This window comes from Panicum hallii, chromosome 1 (genome assembly GCF_002211085.1).
Source record: "Panicum hallii strain FIL2 chromosome 1, PHallii_v3.1, whole genome shotgun sequence".
Classification (NCBI taxonomy): Eukaryota; Viridiplantae; Streptophyta; class Magnoliopsida; order Poales; family Poaceae; genus Panicum; species Panicum hallii.
The window spans coordinates 51,727,079-51,750,037 of NC_038042.1; the positions used below are offsets into that span (position 1 = coordinate 51,727,079).

At 48.1% G+C, this 22,959-nt stretch overlaps 5 protein-coding genes and 1 long non-coding RNA gene across 11 annotated transcripts; 4 read left to right on the plus strand and 2 right to left on the minus strand.

Moving 5' to 3' along the window:
- Positions 1-30: 30 nt before the first annotated feature.
- Positions 31-4,358, plus strand: LOC112878823 (calcium-binding mitochondrial carrier protein Aralar2). Its single transcript, XM_025943054.1, has 10 exons — positions 31-345; positions 376-413; positions 942-2,211; positions 2,321-2,439; positions 2,545-2,669; positions 2,886-2,985; positions 3,100-3,177; positions 3,405-3,488; positions 3,695-3,780; positions 3,895-4,358. Exons 3-10 carry the CDS (start codon positions 1,011-1,013, stop codon positions 4,016-4,018), a joined length of 1,917 nt encoding a protein of 638 aa, XP_025798839.1. The 5' UTR covers positions 31-345; positions 376-413; positions 942-1,010; the 3' UTR covers positions 4,019-4,358.
- A 1,326-nt stretch (positions 4,359-5,684) lies between these two features.
- LOC112874334 lies at positions 5,685-6,347 on the minus strand. The gene has a single exon (XM_025937607.1). The coding sequence runs from the start codon at positions 6,148-6,150 to the stop codon at positions 5,821-5,823; it is 330 nt and encodes a 109-aa protein (XP_025793392.1). The 5' UTR covers positions 6,151-6,347; the 3' UTR covers positions 5,685-5,820.
- A 592-nt stretch (positions 6,348-6,939) lies between these two features.
- Positions 6,940-8,732, plus strand: LOC112874076 (subtilisin-like protease SBT1.8). 2 transcript variants are annotated; one of them, XM_025937256.1, is made up of 2 exons: positions 6,940-7,012; positions 7,242-8,732. In XM_025937256.1, the coding sequence occupies exon 2, from the start codon at positions 7,269-7,271 to the stop codon at positions 8,655-8,657; it is 1,389 nt and encodes a 462-aa protein (XP_025793041.1). In that variant the 5' UTR covers positions 6,940-7,012; positions 7,242-7,268; the 3' UTR covers positions 8,658-8,732. The 2 variants fall into 2 exon arrangements, with proteins under 2 accessions (XP_025793041.1, XP_025793033.1); XM_025937248.1 differs by lacking the exon at positions 6,940-7,012 and having other exon boundaries at positions 7,027-8,732.
- Positions 8,733-9,628: 896 nt separating this feature from the next.
- Positions 9,629-11,830, plus strand: LOC112878856 (subtilisin-like protease SBT1.2). The gene has a single exon (XM_025943096.1). It carries the CDS (start codon positions 9,644-9,646, stop codon positions 11,792-11,794), a length of 2,151 nt encoding a protein of 716 aa, XP_025798881.1. The 5' UTR covers positions 9,629-9,643; the 3' UTR covers positions 11,795-11,830.
- Positions 11,831-13,608: 1,778 nt separating this feature from the next.
- Positions 13,609-18,137, plus strand: LOC112881326 (U-box domain-containing protein 33-like). 3 transcript variants are annotated; one of them, XM_025945997.1, is made up of 8 exons: positions 13,609-14,049; positions 14,619-14,740; positions 14,872-14,993; positions 15,203-15,307; positions 15,631-16,054; positions 16,144-16,284; positions 16,358-16,891; positions 16,976-18,137. In XM_025945997.1, the coding sequence occupies exons 1-8, from the start codon at positions 13,767-13,769 to the stop codon at positions 17,957-17,959; spliced, it is 2,715 nt and encodes a 904-aa protein (XP_025801782.1). In that variant the 5' UTR covers positions 13,609-13,766; the 3' UTR covers positions 17,960-18,137. The 3 variants fall into 3 exon arrangements, with proteins under 3 accessions (XP_025801782.1, XP_025801787.1, XP_025801790.1); XM_025946002.1 differs by having other exon boundaries at positions 16,147-16,284; XM_025946005.1 differs by lacking the exons at positions 14,619-14,740; positions 14,872-14,993 and having other exon boundaries at positions 13,936-14,049.
- LOC112881347 lies at positions 13,883-18,616 on the minus strand. Of its 3 annotated transcripts, none has more exons than XR_003226453.1 (4): positions 15,616-15,769; positions 14,863-14,971; positions 14,120-14,606; positions 13,883-14,023 (listed from the first exon to the last, which is right to left on the minus strand). It is a non-coding gene; the product is annotated as an uncharacterized LOC112881347 (long non-coding RNA). The 3 variants fall into 3 exon arrangements; XR_003226452.1 differs by adding an exon at positions 18,193-18,616 and having other exon boundaries at positions 13,929-14,606; positions 15,616-15,668; XR_003226451.1 differs by having other exon boundaries at positions 13,929-14,606.
- Positions 18,617-22,959: the final 4,343 nt, after the last annotated feature.

Here is a 22,959-nt window from a genome sequence, read left to right on the forward strand (position 1 = left end):
AATAAAACGAACAATGGTTGCTAATCTCATTCAGGCGTGGGGAAAGGACCTGTTTTGTAAAGAAGGCCAGTTCATTGCTAGCATCACGACCTCCGATTCGGAGCCGTCAGATGCGCACATCGAACGGCACGCACGTGCTGGGAAGGATCGCACAGAGAACCACCGCGTGCGGCGGCCGGGCGGCGGCCTGGAGAGTGGAGACAGCTGGAGAAGCGAACCAGCAGAGCAAGGAGAAGACATGGAGACGCAGGCACGCAGCTGACGTGAGTCCAAGCTCCCACGACGGCATAAACCTCTTGCCACTAGAGGAGGAGGAGGAGGAGGAGAAGCTAAGCCAACGGCGGCCCTTCTCCTCCTCGTCCCCGTGAAGCACGGCCTGCGACCGGCGGGAGCTCGCACGCGGTCATCTCGAGGTAAGCCGCCTCTGATCTCAACTCGCGTAGTCGCACACCTCGTGGTGCCCGCTCGGATTGGATCGAGGGATACTGTTAGCTCGAATAGTCGCGTATGCTGGGATGAGACGCTCAGAGATTAGGAGCTTGTGGGGCTGTGCGCAGCGCCAGCGACGCCGTCTCGCGCGCACAGGGTGTTCGATGAAACGCCCGTAGAGCAGGGTACCTGGGATTCGGAGTCTCCATGGTTTTTTCCTCTGTTTTTCTGAGCCGTCAGATCCTATTGCAGCTACTGGGTTGCTCTCTGCCTGCTCGGTTGTGCCGTTGTGATTGTAGGTTGCTTATGCTTGTGAGATTCCGTTTCTCTAGGGTGCTACCATTCTGCAATGGCGTGTTCCTTGTTTCGTGTCCGGTGTTGCGCGCTATGCTTATTCTCTGCTTGATAGCCATTCATATGACTATGCTTATAGTATAGTCTTATTGTTGCTTTGCTGTTTGAGAACTACTTCATTGGGCTAAATGCTCTTTGTTCATTTCTTGCCTCTGCAGATCTCAAGCAGCTGATTAGTTGAACATGTTCTTCTTTTTATGATATACTACCTTGCAAGCTAGTAAAAGATGAGCTCGACCCGTCGAGCTTCAAAAGCTGCAAAATCAAAAATCAATTACCACCGGCTTTCATTAGATGAGCACCAATTATTTGAGCCAGATGCTTTAGTTACTAAGGATCGAGATGCCAATCATCAACTGAGTCAAAGTCCTCAATCGGGCAGAACATATACTGATAGAAGATTGACCACTCCCCAGTTTGTATCAGCATTGACTGGGATCTGGAATCTTGTTGGCCACCCTGAATCATCTAGTACAACTCAAAGATCTGATAGCCATGGTATTTCAAGTAGGGAAGACCCTGTGTGTTTTAGCAGGGATCAACAAAGACACATATTAACACCTTCCTGTGTGGAAAACTCAAGTGGTCTGAGTTCTCGAAGTTGTTTATCTACACCAAAATCAGATTATGAAGATCTTAATTCAGTAAAGAAGATGTTAATGCTGACATCATTCAGTAACATTTTTGGTGTTTCATCCACATGGAGACATATGCACTCCATCAATAAGATTGGGGGTGCACAATATTTGCAATGTGCAAATGTATACTCCATGCAAACTAAAAAGACAGAAGAAATTGGGACTTCTGAAAGTAGCAAAAGAAGCATGTGTGAGGAAACTTATGCTGCTTCCACCAATATGGACATTACAGATGATGATTATTCCAGTCAAACAAGAAGCACACCTACTGAGCTATGTACTAGCTCAATTGAAGAAGCTAGCACTACACATGATTGTGAAAGTTCTCTACATGATACTGAATCCAATCTAGAGATATTTCATGAAGACCCTAATTTTTCAGCTTCCTCAGTCCATCATATGGAAATTGCCAAAGAGGCAAGGATAATGGCAGGAAATCAGATTTCCAGTAAGGCATGTACAGATTCTCAGGTTGACACACTGACACGGTCTTGTCTGGTTGGTGACAACGTTGTTCTTGATCCAGCAAATGCAGATGAATATGCTTATGCTGATGGCATATATCTGCAACATTCTGTTGATAAGTGTTCACATGAGCGTCAACCAACTTTTGAGCATCGATTTGATGGTGCTGTTACCATAAACAGGCATGCTGTGGCAGGAGCCTTAGCTGGGACAGCAGTCAGTGTTTCTTTGCATCCAGTTGATACAGTGAAAACCATAATTCAGGCTAACAGTTGTGGACAAAGTTCATTCAACCAAACACTGAGACGCACTCTTGTTGAGAGAGGTAATGTTCAATTATAGCAACCACCACTAAAATTTTATTCTGTGTACTGTTGCCCTTTGAGAAATATCGATTGCTATAATATTTTGAGTTTGATGAATTTCTTGTAAAGGTGTTCTGGGACTTTATGGAGGACTTGCCAGCAAACTTGCTTGTTCTGCACCCATTTCTGCAATTTATACCTTAACTTACGAAATTGTTAAGGGGGCTCTTCTACCTGTTTTGCCAGAGGTGATCTCAGTTTAGTTTTTCTACTGATATTTTTTTTTTGTCTAGTAATTGTTGTCATTACATGGTATATATTTCAATATTGCTGTTGCATTGACATCTTTGCAGGAATATCATTCAATTGCACATTGTGCTGCTGGTGGTTGTTCTAGTATTGCAACATCCTTTGTTTTTACACCCAGCGAATGCATAAAACAACAAATGCAAGTGGGTTCTCAGTATCAGAATTGCTGGTATGCAATCTTCCTTGCATTGTACTGGGTTATTCGTCTGTTTATTCCTTTATGTTAGAAGCTTCTTTTTAGAGCCTAATAAACAGCGAGATAAACAGAAACCTACTAGTTTTTCATAGCAAATGATTTTGTATGGTATCTTCAAAGGACTACTTCTGTAGGATATCTTCATTTCATCATTCTCTTCATCATGTAGTAAGAGTTTCATGTCATCAGGAATGCTTTAGTAGGATGCCTTAAAAGGGGTGGCATTGCTTCATTATATGCTGGATGGGGTGCTGTTCTTTGCAGAAATATCCCACATTCCATAGTAAAGGTATCAAATTTTAAGCACCTGCATTAAGTACAATAATTTATTTTTTTGCTTAGCTTTGACAATTTGTTTTTGGTGTTTAAAAGAACATGATCCCTTTTTTTTTCTAACTTGCAGTTTTATGCCTATGAGAGTCTGAAGCAGTCTATTTTGAAATCAGCACCTGATAATGCCAAGCTCAGTTCTGGCGAGACGGTTAGTTTCTGTACTTTACCTTTTAGACCATCTTCCTTTTTATGTTTTTATTAGTTAGAAATGAAGCACGACCTGTGCGCACTTCTAATTATGTTGTACCATCCTGCATTGTTTGCCAATGCTGGAGGGAGGGAGGGAGGGAGCTGCATAGAAGTAGGATGATTGCATTCTGCAATCTCAAACACAAATGATCAAATCAACCTTGAACCCTTTTTGGTTCACTGCAGCTTTTATGTGGAGGTTTTGCTGGGTCAACTGCTGCTTTGTGTACAACTCCATTTGATGTTGTCAAGACACGAGTGCAATTACAGGTAATGTGGCACATGCATATGCTACGTTCTGAGTTAGTTTATCCAATAACATCCAATTGTGATGTTTATCATATATTGTTGACTAATCTGATAATAGAATTGTAAGCATTGGCACGTAACATGATTCAATTTCAGTCACTTGTATTTATTGGAAGCAAACTAATGGTCTCAGCAGAATTAATAATTTAGTTTTCTTTTTGTTTTAGGCACTCAGCCCTATTAGCAAGTATGACGGGGTTCTTCATGCACTAAAAGAAATTTTCCGGCAAGAAGGCTTTCATGGTCTTTACAGGTACAAATATCTACCAGAAGCATACCATGCTATTGAACTTGAGTTATTATTCATTCTTATCAGAAAAGATCCTATTGAAGTATGCAAATTATAAAGCAACATGTTTTCTCACAGGGGTTTGACTCCAAGGCTGGCTATGTATATATCTCAAGGTGCTATATTCTTTACGTCCTATGAGTTTCTCAAAACAATTATGTTTCCTGAACAAGAGGGTCCTGCAAGTAGCTTTGGATCATGAAATGAGAGAACATGGTGCAGCAGTGCTGGTAGTAAAGAACTTGTATTGATATGTCAATCTCCTGAACTAACTTCTGGGGTGGTCTGACTTAGAGTTTATCTGTAGTTACTGTGCTATCCAATTTTGTGTCTTGTTACAAAGTTATGTACATCATAGAATACCTTTTTGGGTAATCTCAGATTTAGACGATAGAAAATTTTGTACCATTAGTAAAGGTGATAGCAGTAAAAGCACAAATTCCCTTTCAGGGAACCTGTGAATGTGTCATGGACTCGGTTCTGTATTTTGGTTTCTTACTGAAACAAAGGTCATTTTTACTGAGGGAATCTTCTGTTCAAAATCCAATATAATTTGTGGTTGCTTGCCTGTGATCAATTGTTGTGCCCAGCAATAGAGCTTCCGCAGTTATCAGAAATTCGAATGCTTGTACAAATGTATGTTTTCTTCCATTTGCATGAAATTCGAATGCTTCGAGAAATGTATGTTTTCTTCCATTTGCATCAGCTATTAAGATATACAAATACAAGCGTAATTAGATATGTCACATCCAAATGATGTTATTGAACCTATCATCAAATGTACTTTTAAAGTTGTATTTTAACTATGATGTTCTCGAAAGGCAATGGTCAGCAATGTGTATTACTAGTCTTATCGACACGTGAAATGGTCAGGTAATCTCTATCTCTTCTGTTCTCTATCTCCATCTCTATCTCTACTCTCTATCTCTATCTTTATCTTTATGTTTACTATTACTTTATTATTACTAAAGTAATGATTTCTTGGTCCGTCTATCGGAGTTCTAATCAGAATCCAGGTGACCGTATATTGAGTTAAGGGTCCGAAACCATTTAAAATAGCGTTTGGCGAGTGAAATAAAAAAGCCTCAAGTCCTCGACCGACATATACCATATTATTATAAAATATATAGGGTGTATAATATATATTTTTATATGCTAATTAATATATTTATATGATTTCACGTAGCAACATACGGGTATGTACGGGCATATTTTCTAGTAGAGGTATTATTTCTGAACCGTAAAATGTGAACGCACAATGATCGAAATGCACAGAGATTACATTATGAGAAAATAGTTTTTCATCATCAATCCATCATCATGATAGGCTACAGATGACACACTTGCCATGAATAGGCATACAATCCGTTTGTATAGTGCATGCTAAACTAATTAGCCGGCAATTGGCCTCCCTACTGGTTCCAATTTTCCATTTTGTTCCGTAAGCAGCAGGATGTGCACTACGATTTCTTCGGCTTATAGCGAATGGTTCTTTCAAGGAAGTTTACCCAACATAGTAATAATAAAAAAAATTTGTTACCAACTTCATTCGTTTATAAAATTAACATGTGCATGATTGTTAAATAAGTACTCTCTCCGTTCGAAATTGTATTCCAAATTATAGTTCGTTTTGACAAATCTAGATACTTATTTTTTTATTATGCGTCTAGATAATATTATATTTAGATACAAAGAAAAAACTATGTATCTAAATTTGCCAAAACGATTATATTTTAGAATAAATGGAGTAGAAATTACCAACTTCATTCGCACACAGTAAAAAAAGCTTGAGCAAAAAGCTAACGCTCCCCAGTAGCTCATCCAGCGCTACGTAGTGCACACCCGACGGCTTTTTTTTTTCGAATACGTAGGAAAATTGCGACGTATCATTATACTAAGAAAAGAAAATGAATAGTTTGGTTTACAACCGCGGAGCGACGCTCACGCCGACACCTAAGGGCATACAGTGCTCCTAGGATAAACAGACATGGCCAACATGACCGCCTATTGACTACTCATGCTTGAGACTACCAAGACATGCGCACCAGACGGCTGGAACCTAGCACGCACGGCTAAGACTTCACCGACGATGCCAAGCCGGCGCGCCGCGAACCTGTCCAGGAAGTCGGGCTCGCACTCGCAGACCCTCCCGTCGTCGAAGTTCTGGGAGTAGCTGACCGGGTCGTAGTTGAGCCCGCCGGCGCCGAGCACGTACGTCCGGTAGCGCCGGCGCGGCCAGCCCATCCGCCTGAGCCTGCGCCACAGCGCCGCCAGGCCGAACCGGCCCCAGCAGGACGCGACCGCCGCGCTCGTGCGCCCGTACGCGTCCTCCATCGTTGCCTCCTCCTGCCAGGTCCCGTGCGCGCGCGCGTCGCGGATGGAGGGCTCGACGGTCGCTCCGGCTGCTGCTGGTTCAATCTGCTAGGGGGATGAGAGCGCGCGGCGAGTGGCCGGGTGCGTCCCGTGCGTTGCGTTGCGGTCACATCGAGCACCCCTTGACAGTTATGCGCGCGTGTCATGTGTGCGCCAGTTGGACGTGCAGGTGCTGGGCTACGGGTTGAAATTTTCTACAGAAATCCCAAAATTGCAACGAGACTTGGAGCTGCTACTGCTTTTGAAAAAAGAAAAACTCCCATAAAATTCCAACGGGATTTTGGAGCTACTACCATTAGCAGTCGTGCTCAGCCGCCAGAAACTCGACACGGAGCCGCATAAAATTCCCTGGCACAACCCAACCTGAACGCAGGATTTGCTATTATCTCGATTCGTGACGTAACACTCGTGGCGTCGCGCTGGTGCTTCGGATAACAGCAGAAACGGGAAATGGACCTGGCGACCTGCTCTATTTTTGGGGACGCGGAAATCATTTCCTTTTTTACTGGACGAAACAAAAACCCACTTCCATGCGAGACAGGTCGGTATAGTTTACCTGTTTACCGGACGCGGACTGGGAAACTACACGGACTTGCTTTGTTACTGTTCCCTAAAAATGGCCAGTTCCAGTTGCAACTGCCACACACACTGAACGTTGAAGCAGCGATTCGACTGGATTTCAGCTAAAACAGTCGAAGAGATGACCTGAACCTACCTACTCAAATAGTCAAACTTATTCAACCGAACAAAACCTACGAGCTCAACCCCTTCGTCACCTCAGTTACAACTGCCATGCCTGCTCGCCGCGGAACTGACTCTGCAGGTATATATGTCTGCTCCCTCCTCCGCAATGCATCTCCATCTCCAATGCAGCAGCCTTGCACCCTTTGCCCACACGCAACTCCACCTCCATTGAGGCAACCTTGCGAATTGCGTTCTCCCGATCTCAAATGGATCCAGCAAAGATCGCTCTGCTCTTCGCGCTCTCCTCCGCGCTGCTCCCGGAGGCAGTAGCTGTGCCCGATGACGACACATTGACGCCGTCGGCGCAGGTCGGTGCGGTGTGGAAGACGAGCAACATGGGCGAAGGGGTTGTCATTGGGGTCCTCGACGACGGCATCGACGCGGGGCACCCGTCGTTCGGCGACGAGGGCATGCCGCCGCCGCCCGCCAGGTGGCGGGGCCGGTGCAAGCACCCGGGCGTCGCGTCCTGCAACAACAAGCTCGTCGGCGCGAGGGAGTTCACGCGGCACCTTCGCAACCCCGCCCGCCGGGCGCCGAGGGCGGGCACGCACGGGACGCACGCGTCGAGCATCGCGGCTGGCACGCCCGTGCGAAGCGCTGACGGCGGCGCGGTGGTGTCCGGCGTGGCGCCGCGCGCGCACCTCGCGTTCTACCAGGTGTGCGCGGGGCGGGGGTGCACGAGGAGCCCAATCATGCACGCCGTCGAGACGGCGCTCGCGGACGGAGTCGACATCCTATCCATGTCGCTCGGAGACGACGACGGCGTCGGGTTCCACGAGGACCCCGTTGTCGCGGCCACGTTCTCGGCTGTCATGAAGGGCGTCTTCGTCTGCGCCGCCGCGGGCAACAAGGGCCCGACGCCGGGGTCAGTCGCGAACGACGCGCCGTGGGTACTCACGGTCGGCGCCAGCTCAGAGAGCTCTCCACACCCTACCACCGTCGCGGCGTTCTCCTCCCGGGGTCCGAGCCGCAACAACGGCGGCGTGCTGAAGCCGGAAATCGTGGGTCCTGGCGTCGACATCCTCGCGGCCGTGCCACGCTCACCGCGCGGCCCAAGCTTCGCGTCCCTCTCCGGCACGTCCATGTCGGTGCCGCACCTCAGCGGCGTCGCGGCGCTGATAAAGAGCGCGCACCCGACCTGGTCCCCCGCGGCCATCAAGTCCGCGATAATGACCACAGCCGACACGTCGGTCGCTGACGAGACCGGCGCGCCGGCGGGCTACTTCGCCATGGGCGCCGGGCTCGTCAACCCGGCCAAAGCCATCGACCCGGGCATGGTCTACGACATCTCACCGGAAGAGTACATCCCCTACCTCTGCGGGTTGGGCTACACCGACGACCAAGTGAACCGGATCATTTACCCTGCACCCGCCGTTCACTGCGCCGACATGGAGAACACCGAGGCGAAAGATCTCAATACCCCATCGATCATGGTCGCGCTGACGGCGGACAGGCCGGCCGTGGCGGTCAGGCGGATGGTGACCAACGTCGGAGCGGCCGGGTCGGTGTACCGGGCGGACGTGAGTGCGCCGGAGGGGGTCTCGGTCACGGTGATTCCTGGAGAATTGCAGTTCGACGAGGTGCACCAAAAGGCGAGCTTTACCGTCACCGTAGAAAGAGCTCCTGGCGTCGTGTTGGCGTCTGATGTTTTGGACGCGCAGATCGCGTGGGTGTCACAGGAGCATGCCGTGCGCAGTCCGATATCCATTTCTGCTAGGTTCTGATGGACACTTGATGAATAGTTGAAGTAGTTAAAACTGTAGAATTCAGATTGTACATAGAAAACTATTTACATCAGATAGCTGAACACGAATCACATGGCTGGACTTCTTCTGACTTCCAACAGTTTAGTAGTGTTCCACATGAGAAAAATTGTCACATACATAGATAAAGTTGAAATCATTTAGCAGTCCATGACGCGGTCCTTCTTTTCCGGTCATGTGCCTTGTTCAGACCCATTTTACATATTTTATAAACTCGTCATGTCTCATACTAGGCTTCATTTATGTTTCCGAGTCGTACAGCGTCACAAGGGTTCCATACATGTTACTGCTAATCGTGACCTATCGGTATGATGGATCGATCAATAGTTTGCATGCAAAAGCAAACGCTCTAAAGGTGACCACTGGCATTTGCATGTCGGAATGCCAGAATGGTCTCTGATTGCTGGTGACGCATTGAAACCTTCATTGTAGGTAGGAATCAAGATTTCAGTTGGGTATGAATTTAAACTGGGGTCAGCGCACAAATTAAATGTTCAGCAATGTGAGGTGCAGAACCCTCTTCCGTTTCCTCCACGTTTGGCCGCAAGCAAGCGACCTCCAATCCTGCCAACCCTTGCTATATTAAGCCTGTTCATCCTGCTGGCGCGCGCAAGGTAACCAATCATTCCCATCTGGCACCACGCCATTTTTAGGATGATCAGCAATCGATCCCCTCGCATGTAGCTAGCAGCCGTCATCGGATTCACCTCGGTTCGGTCTGTTCTTCAATGGATCCTCCGAATCCGACGCGCCTAGCGGCGCTCCTCTCCCTCCGCGTTGCCGTCTTCCTCCTCGCCTCGCTTCTGGCCAGCCCCGCCGCCGCGCACAACGACCATGGCCTGCACAGAAACTACCTCATCATCGTGCGCACGCCGTACGAGTACGACCGGGACCTGTTCAAGGACGTGTCGAGCTGGCACGCGTCGCTGCTCGCGTCCGTGTGCGACATGGCCGAGGAGGAGCTCGATAAGGACCCCTCCGCCATGGCGCGCCTCATCTACTCCTACCGCCACGTCGTGAACGGCTTCGCGGCCCGCCTCACCGACGAGGAGGTGCGCGCCATGGAAAGCAGGGACTGGTTCGTCAAGGCCATCCCGGAGAAGACGTACAGGCTGATGACCACGCACACGCCGCAGATGCTCGGGCTCACCGGCAAAGCTTTCCACGGCGGCCTGTGGGGCAAGAGCAACATGGGCGAGGGGATCATCATCGGCGTCCTCGACGACGGCATCAGGCCCGGGCACCCGTCGTTCGACGCGACGGGGATGAAGCCGCCGCCAGCCAAGTGGAAGGGCCGCTGCGACTTCAACAGCTCCGTGTGCAACAACAAGCTCATCGGCGCGCGGTCGTTCTACGAGTCGGCCAAGTGGAAGTGGCAAGGGATTGACGACCCGGTGCTGCCCGTGAGCGAGGGCTCGCACGGGACGCACACGTCGAGCACGGCGGCCGGCGCGTTCGTGCCCGGCGCGAACGTCATGGGCAACGGGCTCGGGACGGCCTCCGGCATGGCACCCCGCGCGCACATCGCGCTCTACCAGGTGTGCTTCGAGGACAAGGGCTGCGACCGCGACGACATACTGGCAGCGCTGGACGACGCCGTCGAAGAGGGCGTCGACGTGCTGTCGCTCTCGCTCGGCGACGACGAGGCCGGTGACTTCGCCTACGATCCCATCGCGCTCGGGGGATACACCGCCATCATGAAAGGCGTCTTCGTCAGCGCCGCGGGTGGGAACATGGGCCCGCAACACGCAACAGTTGCCAACGAGGCGCCGTGGCTTCTCACCGTGGCGGCAGCCACAACCGACCGGAGGTTCGTGGTCTCTGTAAAGCTTGGCAACGGAGTCGAGCTCGACGGCGAGTCGCTGTTCCAGCCGAAGGACTTCCTGAGCATGCAGCGGCCTCTGGTAAGGGACCTCAGCGACGGCACGTGTTCCGACGAGAAAGTCCTTACGCCGCAGAACGTCGGCGGAAAGATCGTCGTTTGCGACGCCGGTGGCAACTTCACCGCCCTCGAGATGGGGGCCGCGCTACGCGAAGCCGGCGCGGCCGGTATGGTTGTCATCAACATCCAGGAATTCGGCTCGGTGATCCAACCCAAGGCGCACGCCCTCCCGGCGTCGCAGGTGCCTTACTCGGTAGGGCAGAAGATCAGGGCATACATGAACTCGACGGACGACGCGACGGGCGAGCTGATCTTCAAAGGAACCGTGCTCGGCAACCGCGACTCGCCGGTCGTGGCGGCGTTCTCGTCGCGGGGGCCGAGCAAGCAGAACCAGGGGATCCTCAAGCCCGACATCACCGGCCCCGGGGTGAACATCATCGCCGGCGTCCCCAGGCCGGCGGGGCTCATGACGCCTCCCAATCCCCTGGCGGCGAATTTCGACATCCTGTCCGGCACGTCCATGGCCACGCCGCACCTCAGCGGGATCGCCGCGGTGATCAAGAAAGCGCACCCGACGTGGTCGCCGGCGGCGATCAAGTCGGCCCTGATAACGACGGCCGACACGACGGACCACCGCCGGAAGCCGATCGCGGCGCACGACGGGTACCCCGCCAACCTGCTCACGCTGGGCGCCGGGTTCGTCAACCCGATGAAGGCCCTGCGGCCGGGGCTCGTGTACAACCTGTCGGCGGCGGACTACGTCCCCTACCTCTGCGGGCTCAGGTACAGCGACCACGAGATCAACTCGATCATCCACCCACTGCCGCCGGTGTCGTGCGCGCAGATGCCGCCCGTGGCGCAGAAGGACCTCAACTACCCGTCCATCACCGCGTTCCTGGACCAGGCGCCCTACGTCGTGACCGTCAGCCGCGAGGTGACGAACGTCGGGCGCGCCAGGTCCGTGTACGTCGCGCAGGTGGAGGTGCCGAGCCTGCTGTCGGTGACGGTGACGCCGGACACGCTCCGGTTCACGAAGGTGAACGAGGCGAAGAGGTTCACGGTCACCATCAGGCCCGCGGGCGCGCGGAAGGAGAAGGGGATCGCGGAGGGGCAGCTCAAGTGGGTGTCGCACAAGAACGTGGTGCGCACCCCCATCCTCGTGTCGTACAGGAAGTTCGTCCAGGATAACTCGAGCACTGCTCATATGACTCACTGATGATCGGTGGATATTTGGATCGCGGCTGTCAATTGCCTTGGATGTAATATGGGTTTGCAGTAGGGTAGGCTCTCGTGTTTCCTGTTGATGGCCGGGTTCTCTCATGCGCAGTCAGTGTATGTCTGTATCTATAGACTGTAAATTATGTGGACCAATATATTCAAGTTTCGTCCTGTCTGAAGAACCTGGTGCACATCCTGATGTCTTTTTTTTGACGAAAAGATGTCGTTCAATTTGTTCGTTTTGGATGACATTTCTATTTTTTATATAAAAAAGTAGACACAATTTCTTTTGGGTGTAGAACATCGCATCCATATGATATTTAAACTAAGATTGTCAAGGAATTTAATAGTATTGTTTACCGTGAAGATTCCAGGGAATATCTACTTCTGGCCGATTTTGAAATCTCGTTTTTAAGAAATCTAAAAGTCAGATGACTTCTAAAATCGAAAATCCGACCAGAAGCTGAAACAAACAGCGCCTAATGCTAAGGAAGTCACAAGAAAACTACTTTGAAGATCCCAAAGCGTGTCCTTGCCAAGAAAGTAATGGCATGCACGGGATGGAATGGACGATAATAACAGCATTAACGTGTCGACCGGTTTTGCCCTATCGCATAGCATGGGCCACAAGCCCACAACGCGCTTGGGTCTCCCCCCGCGTCTGAGGCCTCGGCGGCCGGCACATACCGCATTTTTGAACGGAATTTAGCTACAGTTTCTCTTCAATTTCATCACTAGACGATGCTGGTACAAAACGTACACCAGTGACTCAGTGGCGGAGCCTGGTGTTCCCAACAGTGTAAATGGAAAAATGTATAGACAATGCAAATTTAAGTGTGAAAACTGAATGATTCGTGCTATAAACATGACCACAAATTTAGAGAAAATTATTCAATTATGCTACAAATTTAGATATAAATTTGGAAAAAAAATTACACCATAGAATCTTCTGCGCCCTGCTCCTCCTATATTGGTCCTGGCGTTTGAGTCATCCCGTACTGTTGGGGACTATTGCATCTAGCTTGCTCCTTTGCTACCATACTATAGCTCTTTTAATCCTCTTGGCCGTTGCTATGGGTCTACCAGCCTAGTCCAAGCTTTGGATTTGAGAAGTAAAAGAGATTGATGGAGGCTAACAATTGCGGGACTTGAGAGATAAAAGAGACAGTGAGACGGAGATGATGGGCTAGATAGTCTCCTCATAGACTTAGAAACAATAGAATTTGGTCCAACATAAACTATACATATGCATATACTTTATACATATTTGTATTTTTGCAAAATAAGTTAGGTATTCCTGGAAATATCAGGAATACCCCTGGCTCCGCTCATGCAGTGACTGATGGGCCAGCTGAATTCTTTTTACAGCACCAAAAGGGCCAATCGCAGGATGGCAGTTGACTTTGACCGTTGGGAACGGTCAAGTCTCCTAGTTCCGGGAGGGGACGCGCAAGGGTGCAACTACAAACAATCTGAAATCGATATCCTACTCTTCCCCATCAACTCCGTTGGCGTGGCGTGGAGATCTTAAACCAGAATCTCCACCCGCCATTGGAGGAGGACACTGATCGCCACGTTCTTACACGTAGCGTGGCCACTTGTATAAACTACCGAGCTTGTCTGCTTCCGTAGATGACACTGATGCGCGTGTTCATCCCCGACACCTGATTCATCATCATTAGGCGGAAGCACAACTTCAGCATGAAGTAGTAATATACAATTCCAGAACCGAAACAGACAACCATCAGTTTCTTTTTTTTTTATGGGACGGAGGCATGGAGCCAAACCAAGAGTCCTCGGTATCTAGAGACGCTACCGGAAGATGCCTGGCAATGTTAATTCCATCGGAGTTGACTTCGCCTAGGTCACCAAGCCAATCCAAGCCTCGTACAGGAAATGGCACCCAATGCTACATATCCGGAAGAATTCCTTCGCCAACAGCCGCTTGAACCGGAGCTAGGTCCGGAAGGATGCAGAGCGCCGGAGGCGAGGCGGCGCACCGGCGGTGGGACACGTCGTCGTCGTCGCAGTACAGCTTCAGGACGTCCGTGAGCAGCGCCGCGGACATCACCGCCGGCGATGAGGTGGAGGAGGCGAGCCCGCCGCCCGTGGAGGGCAGGGTTTTCGTGGCCGTGCCCGAGGAAGCCAGGCACGGGAAGAGCACCCTGCTGTGGGCGCTGGAGAACCTGGCCAAGGACGGCGCCGGGGTCGTCGTCGCCCACGTCCACTGCCCCGCGCAGATGATCCCCATGAGTAAGCTTTCCTTAGTACTCATGTTGTTTGAACGATTACCTGACGAATTTCAATTAATGTGTCCATGAACCTGAATGCCGCCGCCGCTTGCGGTTTCTCGAAAAAATGGATATGGTTTGTTCACTCTGGAGTCTGGAGAGCAAGCAAACCCTGTACACAGCTACTCACACAGCACAACTGAAAGGGATTTTCTTGTTTCGTCATGCAAATTGTAGTCATTTTGAGTAAACGAACCTTGATTTTCTTACCTGCTCGTTCTTTGTTAGCTGAGCTGCTAAACTTGTTTTCACATGTCCCAAAAGGCATTTCCATCTTCTGAATTCGTGCCTCATGGTTCATTCCTCTGAAAGCCTGATAAATCGTCTCTGCTGCATCATTGTCGGCATGAGAAAACTTTCGGAACTATTATGCATTGAAAGAAACAGGCATACATGCTCTAAAGCCATGAAACCGACAGCAGTTTTAAGACCATAATTTTTTACCATAGTACAGTAAAAAATTCTTCCATGATGATAAATACTGCTCAAGAGTTCAGACTTCACTGGATTGTCCTTATTCTGTCATTTCAGTGGGGGCAAAAGTTCATTACACGACAGTGAATCCGCAACGGGTTAATGATCATAGAAAGAAGGTGCGAGCAGAGGCAGAGGAGAAACTAGATGAGTATGTTAAGATGTGCATAAGGAAAAAGGTGCTCTTCCCCACCTCTTTTATGCCATGAATAAAACTAATAAACCACCTAAACCACCCAGCAACACAGGAGAATACAGTGAATGCATATGTATCTTAAATGATAGATTGCTGCCACATTACCTTTCATAGGTCAGTTGCGAGAAACTAATAATAGAAAACGAGGATGTTGCTAAAGGGCTTGAAGAGCTTATTTCCCTTCACGGCATCACCAGGCTTGTCATGGGAGCAGCTGCAGACAAACACCACTCAAAGTATGAATCACACCTGATGATTATAGTGTCTTTCTCATGTTTATTTTTGGATTTTGGTAGTTTAAAGCTGCAAAACATCATCAAACTATATTCCTTATCAGCACACAAGTTATACGTGGCACTAAATCTCAGCGTGTTGAAACTAAAATACTGGAAACAGAAGAAAACAAATCTGGTCGTGCTATCTGATAAGTGTTCTCCTATTGTAGGAAAATGAAATCACTTAAATCCAAGACGGCACTCAGACTGATGGAGACAGCAGCCTCGTCGTGTAAGATATGGTTTACTTGTAAAGGCCATCTTATATGCACCAGGTATGATTAAGCTGAGAAGGTTTTTACCTGCCTAAGATATAAACTATTTTCTGGGACATTAGTATCAGTGAAATGTAATCAGTTGGTGGTCTAACTATGATAACACCTGCACCTTGTGTCTAGCACCCATGGTTTGAGTTCCACTAAAGTTAGATGTGGTTATTTGCGAACCTTCTCGGATTTGATCCCATAACATCTCATTTATTTGATTCTTAACTTGACTATGGTAGTCAACTCCATATCATTGCAAAATAATTAATGTCAGTAAAATTCATTGAAAAAAGAACAAAAAGGGGATAAAATCTGACCTCTGAATACTTCAGGGAAGCAAATACAACTGTTCCTGCCATACCAGCATCACCTGTGTTCACAAATGCATCAAACTCCTCAGCAACCAGCGTTGTTAACCATCTGAGATCAGTTACAATCAGTCATTCACACTCAGAGAACGAGGCATCAAGCTCAAACGGAAGTCCAAGGCATGATCTGATAAGATCGAGAACAGAAGTGGGGCTGTATCCCTCTCTAGAAGCTATCAGCACACCGTCTCGGCTACATGAATCCTATGGCAGGCCTACAAGTACATCAAGGAGCTCTATAGATTCCTGGAGTGAATTTGGGAGATTGCAGAACTCCTGGTCTGATCCATCAAGAAATTATGATGCAGTCACTGTCTCTGGATCAGCAATGCCGCATCAAATGCATGAACCTAACGATGAGAATTTCTCATCCCCTTCTCATGAGCTGGTACGTATCAGAAGGAAGAATGACGAGTTAATAAAAACTCTTGTAAATAAAGTATAACAGAGTACTGAAATAAGTTTGGTACTGCACAGGAGAATCCAGGCGTTGATGCTAATATATACGATAGACTCACAGAGGCTCTCAGTGAAGCTGAACTCTATAAGAAAGAAGCATATGAAGAATCAACAAAACGCCTAAGAGCTGAACGAGATATGATTTTAGCTCTTCAAAAGGTAAGTTTTCTCCATTATTCATGATTGAGCTTGCAAATATTAAACCAACCAAAGTCATATACTACTTGTACAGGCAAAAGAGATAGAAAGCTTATATCAGCATGAGATCAAGCAGCGAAAAACAACTGAGGAAACGCTTGTCAGACAGGCACAGGAGATTGAAGAAATAAAAACACAGCATCATGCTATCTCCAATGAACTGCAGGATGTCAAGGAGCAGAAGTTCGCCCTAGAGCAACAAATAAACGAGATGGCATCTGTCATCAAAGATCATGAAGAGAAGATGGCGGCGAACAAACACCTTCTCGGTGTGCTGCAAACAGATAACGAGAAGCTGCAACAAGAACGAGATGCTGCAGTGGCTGAAGCTAATGGCTTGCGGCAGAAGAATGACCAGAAAATGGCAATGCCATTGCCAGCTGAAACACTTAATACTGAGTTCTCCTACTTTGAGCTAGAACAAGCAACCCAAGGCTTTGATGAGGGACTTAAGATTGGTGAGGGTGGATTTGGAAGCGTCTACAAAGGGTTCCTCCGCAACACAACAGTTGCTATAAAGTTGCTGAATCCTCAGAGTATGCAAGGGCAGTCAGAATTCAACCAAGAGGTGATGCAATTCATCAGATTATTGGCTTCACTTCATACAATCAAATAGGCAATCATGCCTGACCCTTGAGTTACACCATTGCAGGTTGCTGTCCTCGGTAGAGTGCGGCATCCAAACCTTGTCACACTGATTGGCTCGTGCCAGGAGGCGTCCGGCCTGGTTTACGAATTCCTCCCCAACGGCAGCCTCGAGGACCGGCTCGCGTGCATCAATAACACGCCGCCACTGACATGGCAGGTGCGCACCAAGATCATCTGCGAGATGTGCTCGGCCCTGATCTTCCTCCACTCGAACCAGCCGCACCCGGTGGTCCACGGCGACCTGAAGCCTGGCAACATCCTCCTCGACGCCAACTTCGTCAGCAAGCTGGGGGACTTCGGCATCTGCCGGCTTCTGAGCCAGTCGAACACCGCCATGTCCAACACCACCAGGTCCATCACCACAAAGCTCCATCGGACGACCACCCCGAAGGGGACCTTCGCGTACATGGACCCGGAGTTCCTGTCCACTGGCGAGCTCACGCCGCGGTCCGACGTGTACTCGTTCGGCATCATCATCCTGCGGCTCCTGACGGGACGGCCGCCAAAGAGGATCGCAGAGGTGGTGGAGGACGCGATGGAGCGAGGGGAGCTGCACGCCATCCTCGACCCCACCGCGGGGAGCTGGCCGTTCGTGCAGGCCAACCAGCTGGCGCACATCGGCCTGCGGTGCGCGGAGATGAGCCGGCGGCGGCGGCCGGACCTCGCGGGGGAGGTGTGGAAGGTGGTGGAGCCCCTCATGAAGGCCGCCTCGCTCACCGCGGGGCGGCTGTCGTTCGCGCCGTCGCTGGGCGACGCCCACGCGCCGTCCTACTTCGTCTGCCCGATCTTCCAGGAGGTGATGAGCGACCCCCACATCGCGGCGGACGGGTTCACGTACGAGGCCGAGGCCATCATGGGGTGGCTCGACAGCGGGCACGACACGTCGCCGATGACGAACCTGAAGCTCGAGCACTGCGAGCTGACGCCGAACAGGGCGCTCCGCTCGGCGATCCTCGAGTGGCAACAGCAGCTGCATTACCGGACATGACCATTTCCTGAACCGGAATGTAGCTGGACGTCATTGGATACTTCATTCTAACTGTAAATTAGTGTGCGTACAGTTTAGAGCTTCAGAATTCAGATTGAGATTTTAGGGTAAAACTTCGTCCAAATTAAGAAGGAAAATTTAACTGGGAAATTTAGTTCTGTGGAAATGGTACGTGTAATCCTACAGCATGAGGTGGATCACTTTAATCGAAATTGATTGAAAATTCGGCATACCTCGCGGGATGAATCAGATCCACCTCCGTGTGCAGCCACACCGGACCGGGGCGAGTGGAGGGCTCGAGGGGTGACGGCGGAGGTGGCTGTCCTACGGGCTCGAGTCGCCGTGTCAGGGTTTAGCGACTAGGGACTGCAACAAAGACAGCGATGGAAAGCGGCGGGCGTGAGATGGAGCTCGGCGGAGTACGCCGCCGCAAGGTCTGGAGGACGAGGGCGAGGGCGACCGCCGCCGCCGGTTGCCAAGTCGTCCGATTTTCGGTGGTGGGCGGACCGCCGGAGTCCCCCGAGAGAGACGGGCCCGTTTGCCTAAAACTTTCTTAGGCCCATAGCGACTTTTTTTGAAGGAGAAGGCCCGTCGTTGGAGGCGGCCCAGTAAATACTTGGATCCGTAGATTCAGATTCCACCACCATTTTATTTACTATTAGCTAGCTAACACCACTAGGTCAGCGAGCGTCTGGGCTGGCAGTCAAAACAGGTCAGGACTGGCCTTCTACCAGCACAGATGGCTATTTGTGCACTTCATATATCATCTTAGCTTAAGCACCTAACAGGCTCGTCATGTGCGTGCTGTGATATATCTTTTCGATTAGTTCACACATCTTTGCGGCAGTGTATGTGTATGCTACTTATTAGCTAATGGGGTGTTTGTTTGAGAAATCACCGTATATAAAGCGGAAGGGTCCATCACAGTGTCACTCCATGAATTCTGGTAAGATGAAAATTCCTCATTATTAAGTCAATTATATGTTTGCCAGAGATGAAGTTGTGATGAATCAACCCGTTCCATTCTCTAAACGAAATAAAAATGTAAGGTGCGAGAAACCATCCTCTTCCTCGAACCATAAAAGCCGATCCCCACGGATATTTAGTTGAGTTTTATTTAAAAATAAAAACGTGGATTCCATTAAAACCTCATCTCGGAGTATGAGAACTTAACAGGGATTTCATATAGAAAACTCTTGATAACAAAAAAAACTCAATTACTTTACTGGCTCGTTTCTGTTTGGGGATATTGGTTGAAGGAAATGGAGTTTAGTGGTGTGAGCTTAGAAATACCTTGTGCTATTTAGATGAATGGAAGTTTAGGAGGCCCACTCCACCAATAAACTACCGTCCAAGATTAGAGTGGGAGAAGATCGGTACATCACAACCAGTTATCCTAACTTATGATAGGATTCCCACTCTCAAACCCGTGAGCCAGAGAGGAGATGGATACTAAAAATCCAACTCCCATCTCCCATGTGAATTGTCATTTCCTATCACGTGCCAAACACGTTGTAAATAAAGATTCATGAATGCAAAAAAAGAAACTCATGAGATGTTGAGAGTGTGTCTTGGATAAAGATAGAAGTTAAATTAAATCAAAGAAATCGCAATTATGGTTTCTAGGCATCTCCAACTCATGAAAACAAGTCTTAAAAGAGAGTTAGAGTATCTCCAGCAGATTCTTATTCCCCAATTCAACTACCATATTGGAGGAGTTCGTGCAAAAATAGCGCTTTAGCAGAACCCCTTACATTTCCTTTTTTCCAATAATTATTGGAACAATCCAATAATCCACTGCATCTCTCCTCAAATAGGGGGAAAGTTGGAACTATCCCAATACGGTAGTTGGATTGGATACGATTATAGAAAAACTGCAAAAGCAACTCTCCAAATACTATAAAAATACTAGTGAGACCTACCCATTAGTTGTTTATTAGGAAAAAAATATTGAAGAAATGCTGGAGACGCTCTTAACTAATGAGAATCAAGGAATATCAGGAAGAGAGCTAGACAACAAGACCAAGAACCTACAGCCTAGCCTTTGGTGCACGGCCATACAACAAGGGCAAGGTGGCCACCCGCAAGGGCCCCCAAATCCTGTAATTAGTTAGCTGATTAAATACTTAACTATAGAAAAAAATTCCACCAAAGCCCATACAACAAGCAGTAGTTAGCCCATACAGTGGATGATTGGAACTTTAGGCCCTCCACTATTTAGGAAATCATTACTTTGGTTAAAAGCATGCTTTAATTTGGTCGAATTTTTTTTTAAAAAACCCATTATACTTTTGCACCGGGGCCTCCAACTCGTAGGTACGGCCCTGCTCTGGTGGTAGTGGCTAGTGTAGTGAATTAGGGAAGCGGGAGAAAGATGAATCTAAGGGTGAGTGTGTGTGTTGTTGGACGGTGGATGAAGGCAATTGATGGAATTCGGAAATGTTACATCACACCAGGCGGGCGTATATGTGGGCTAGGCTAGGCCCCTTCTTTTTCTTAGACGTTTGACAAATTCAAGGAGAGGATTTGCTTCTTAGCCTTTTGCCAAATGCATCTGCAGTTGCAGCTGAGATAGAAGCTGATATTAACAGGACGGATCAATAAATAGTCGACACCAAAGAAAGGACGAAGCTAGCAAAGGCGAAGGCAATTACAATGAAGAAACTCGATGAATATGTTAAGATATGCACAATACTAAAGGTGTGAATCTGGGTTCTCTAATGCCTCCTTCTAGAAGTGCGAATCTGCGCCTCTAATGCCTCCTTCAGGAAGTGAACCATTAATTAAAACAATCGAGAAACACCTTACACAAGCAGGGAGACGATTTAAGAAGTGCACCTACGTTCATAATTTTTTGCCGTCATTGTGCTTTGCAGGTTAGCAGTAAGAAAAGAGTGATTGATAAGGATGATGTTGCCAAAGGGCTTAAGGAGCTTATTGCCAGTGAAGGCATAACCAACCTTGTCATGGGAGCAGCTGCAGATGAACACTACTCTAAGTATGGATATAGTCTCTCATGCGATATGCTTCGGTAGTTCATAGCTGCAAGTTATCATAAAATGATAAGACACTAAAGAACCTAATATATTGTGCTGGTTAGTAATATTTTGCAAGAATCTTATAAATTTTAATTTGTATGTTTTAGCTAAGGTTGTAAACATATACTACTTCAATATAGTGTGTGGCTACTTCTCAACTTTCCAATGAACTATATATATACACATATATATATATATATACATATATATATATATATTGGTGGATTGTTGCGTTTGAAGTGGATTGGAGGTTTTCGGAGGGATTAAATCTCCTGCAAATCAAAATCTCACTCGATCCCTCCATTCCCCCCAATCCCCTCGGGGAGGGGATTAACCGAACAAGGTCTAATGAAAGAATACCATGGAGATACAATTGTGGAAGTTACTTTAATTACATTAACATTTGTAGTTTGGTCAACATAATTGCCACTAAAATTTGGTAGTCTGAACCATCCTATGTTCGAAGGGAATAATACTGTTATTTGTGAATGGTGACACCAGGGATCTATTTTCCTTGAGCCATTCCTGGTCCAAGACAGCACTCGTACTGATGATGGCAGCAAAGAAATCATGCAAGATATGGTTCGCATGCAAAGGGCATCTCATATGCACTAGGTAAGACCAATCCGAATCGGTGGTTAGTTGGATATAGCCCGGTTATTTGCTTAGCTTTTTAACAAATAATATCAGCGCAGCACATCGGAAAACAGATCATAATTTGTCCACCTCACCTGTGAACTGATATAGGAATGGAGACACACATGTTTTTGCAACACCTCCATCACCTACTGAAGAGACTCTTCGCCAACTCGAACGGAACCTACTATCTGCTGAAGAGGCTCGTCACAAAGACGAACGGAACCTACTATCTGCTGAAGAGGCTCGTCACAAAGCCGAACGGGACATACTATCTGCTGATAAAAAGGTAAATGTTTATCATTTTTTAGAGAGCTCGCAATGCAATGCTTATGTATCCATTAATAAAGTAATGTCGTTGTTTCTATATACAGAAGGAAAACTACAAGGCATTGTATGTCGTTAAGGGTGCGCAGCTGCAGGCACAGCAAAAACAATTCAAGAAAATGACAGACGAAGTTAATAAACTAACAGATGGGTTGAAGTCTGCTAGAAATAACCACGAAGAGGAAATGGCGGAAAAACAGCGAGTTTTAGAAATTTATGGAACCAAGCTAGACACCTTGTTAAGTGACGTTGATGACTCATCAGGCAAGTCTTCTGCGCCATCGTATTTCGTATGTTCAATCACTCAGGTCAGTGAAGCGACACACAGTGCTCTCCAGAGAATGCGCTTTATTTTCTTCAGAAATGTGACGCAGGCTAGTTTCGGTCTCATGGTTGGTGGAAGTGCAGGAGGTGATGAGAGACCCCCACATTGCAGCAGATGAGATATCCTATGAAGGCAGTGAAATCAGGAAGCGGATAGACGCCGGGAAACGTACTTCGCCGATGACGAACGAGGGAGACACCCACGACGTGCTGATTCGAAACACGGCGCTCCGTCGGGCGATCGAGGACTGAGGACTGGCAGAAGCAGCAGCGGCGCTGGAGATGACGACCGCTCTCACTGAGAACGCTGCATAAGTAACATCGGATACCTCATATCGTGGTCTGGATTGAGAACTAAGAATAATAAGATTTACCACTAAAAAAAGAATAATAAGATTTATAACACAAGAAGGGGATATGGATTAAGTGTGCCGTATAGACGTCGGCAATGTACTTCTTCGCCTCTCATGGGTGGCATCTTATTTTTCAGGATTGGACATTCATGTTGAACCTTTTATTTGGTGTTTCTTAGTTGTAATGGTGTAGTAGCACTAGCTACTGCCTGTAATAATTGCATGCTGATTTAACATTTATCTTTCTTGAAGAGGTTGATGCTGGGAGTTTCTTCCGTTATCTTAAAAAAAATACACAAAAAGGGGTGTTCTGGGAAAAGTT

Bases quoted from the DNA above. Each gene is read 5' to 3' on its own strand.
- LOC112878823 (XM_025943054.1), top strand. From the start codon at position 1,011: ATGAGCTCGACCCGTCGAGCTTCAAAAGCTGCAAAATCAAAAATCAAT. The intron at 2,440-2,544 runs GTGATCTCAGTT...ACATCTTTGCAG, and splicing joins TTCTACCTGTTTTGCCAGAG to GAATATCATTCAATTGCACA. The intron at 3,489-3,694 runs GTAATGTGGCAC...TTTTTGTTTTAG, and splicing joins AGACACGAGTGCAATTACAG to GCACTCAGCCCTATTAGCAA.
- LOC112874334 (XM_025937607.1), bottom strand. From the start codon at position 6,150: ATGGAGGACGCGTACGGGCGCACGAGCGCGGCGGTCGCGTCCTGCTGG.
- LOC112881326 (XM_025945997.1), top strand. From the start codon at position 13,767: ATGCAGAGCGCCGGAGGCGAGGCGGCGCACCGGCGGTGGGACACGTCG. The intron at 14,050-14,618 runs GTAAGCTTTCCT...CTGTCATTTCAG, and splicing joins CGCGCAGATGATCCCCATGA to TGGGGGCAAAAGTTCATTAC. The intron at 16,055-16,143 runs GTACGTATCAGA...GGTACTGCACAG, and splicing joins CATCCCCTTCTCATGAGCTG to GAGAATCCAGGCGTTGATGC.
- LOC112874076 (XM_025937248.1), top strand. From the start codon at position 7,140: ATGGATCCAGCAAAGATCGCTCTGCTCTTCGCGCTCTCCTCCGCGCTG.
- LOC112878856 (XM_025943096.1), top strand. From the start codon at position 9,644: ATGGCCGAGGAGGAGCTCGATAAGGACCCCTCCGCCATGGCGCGCCTC.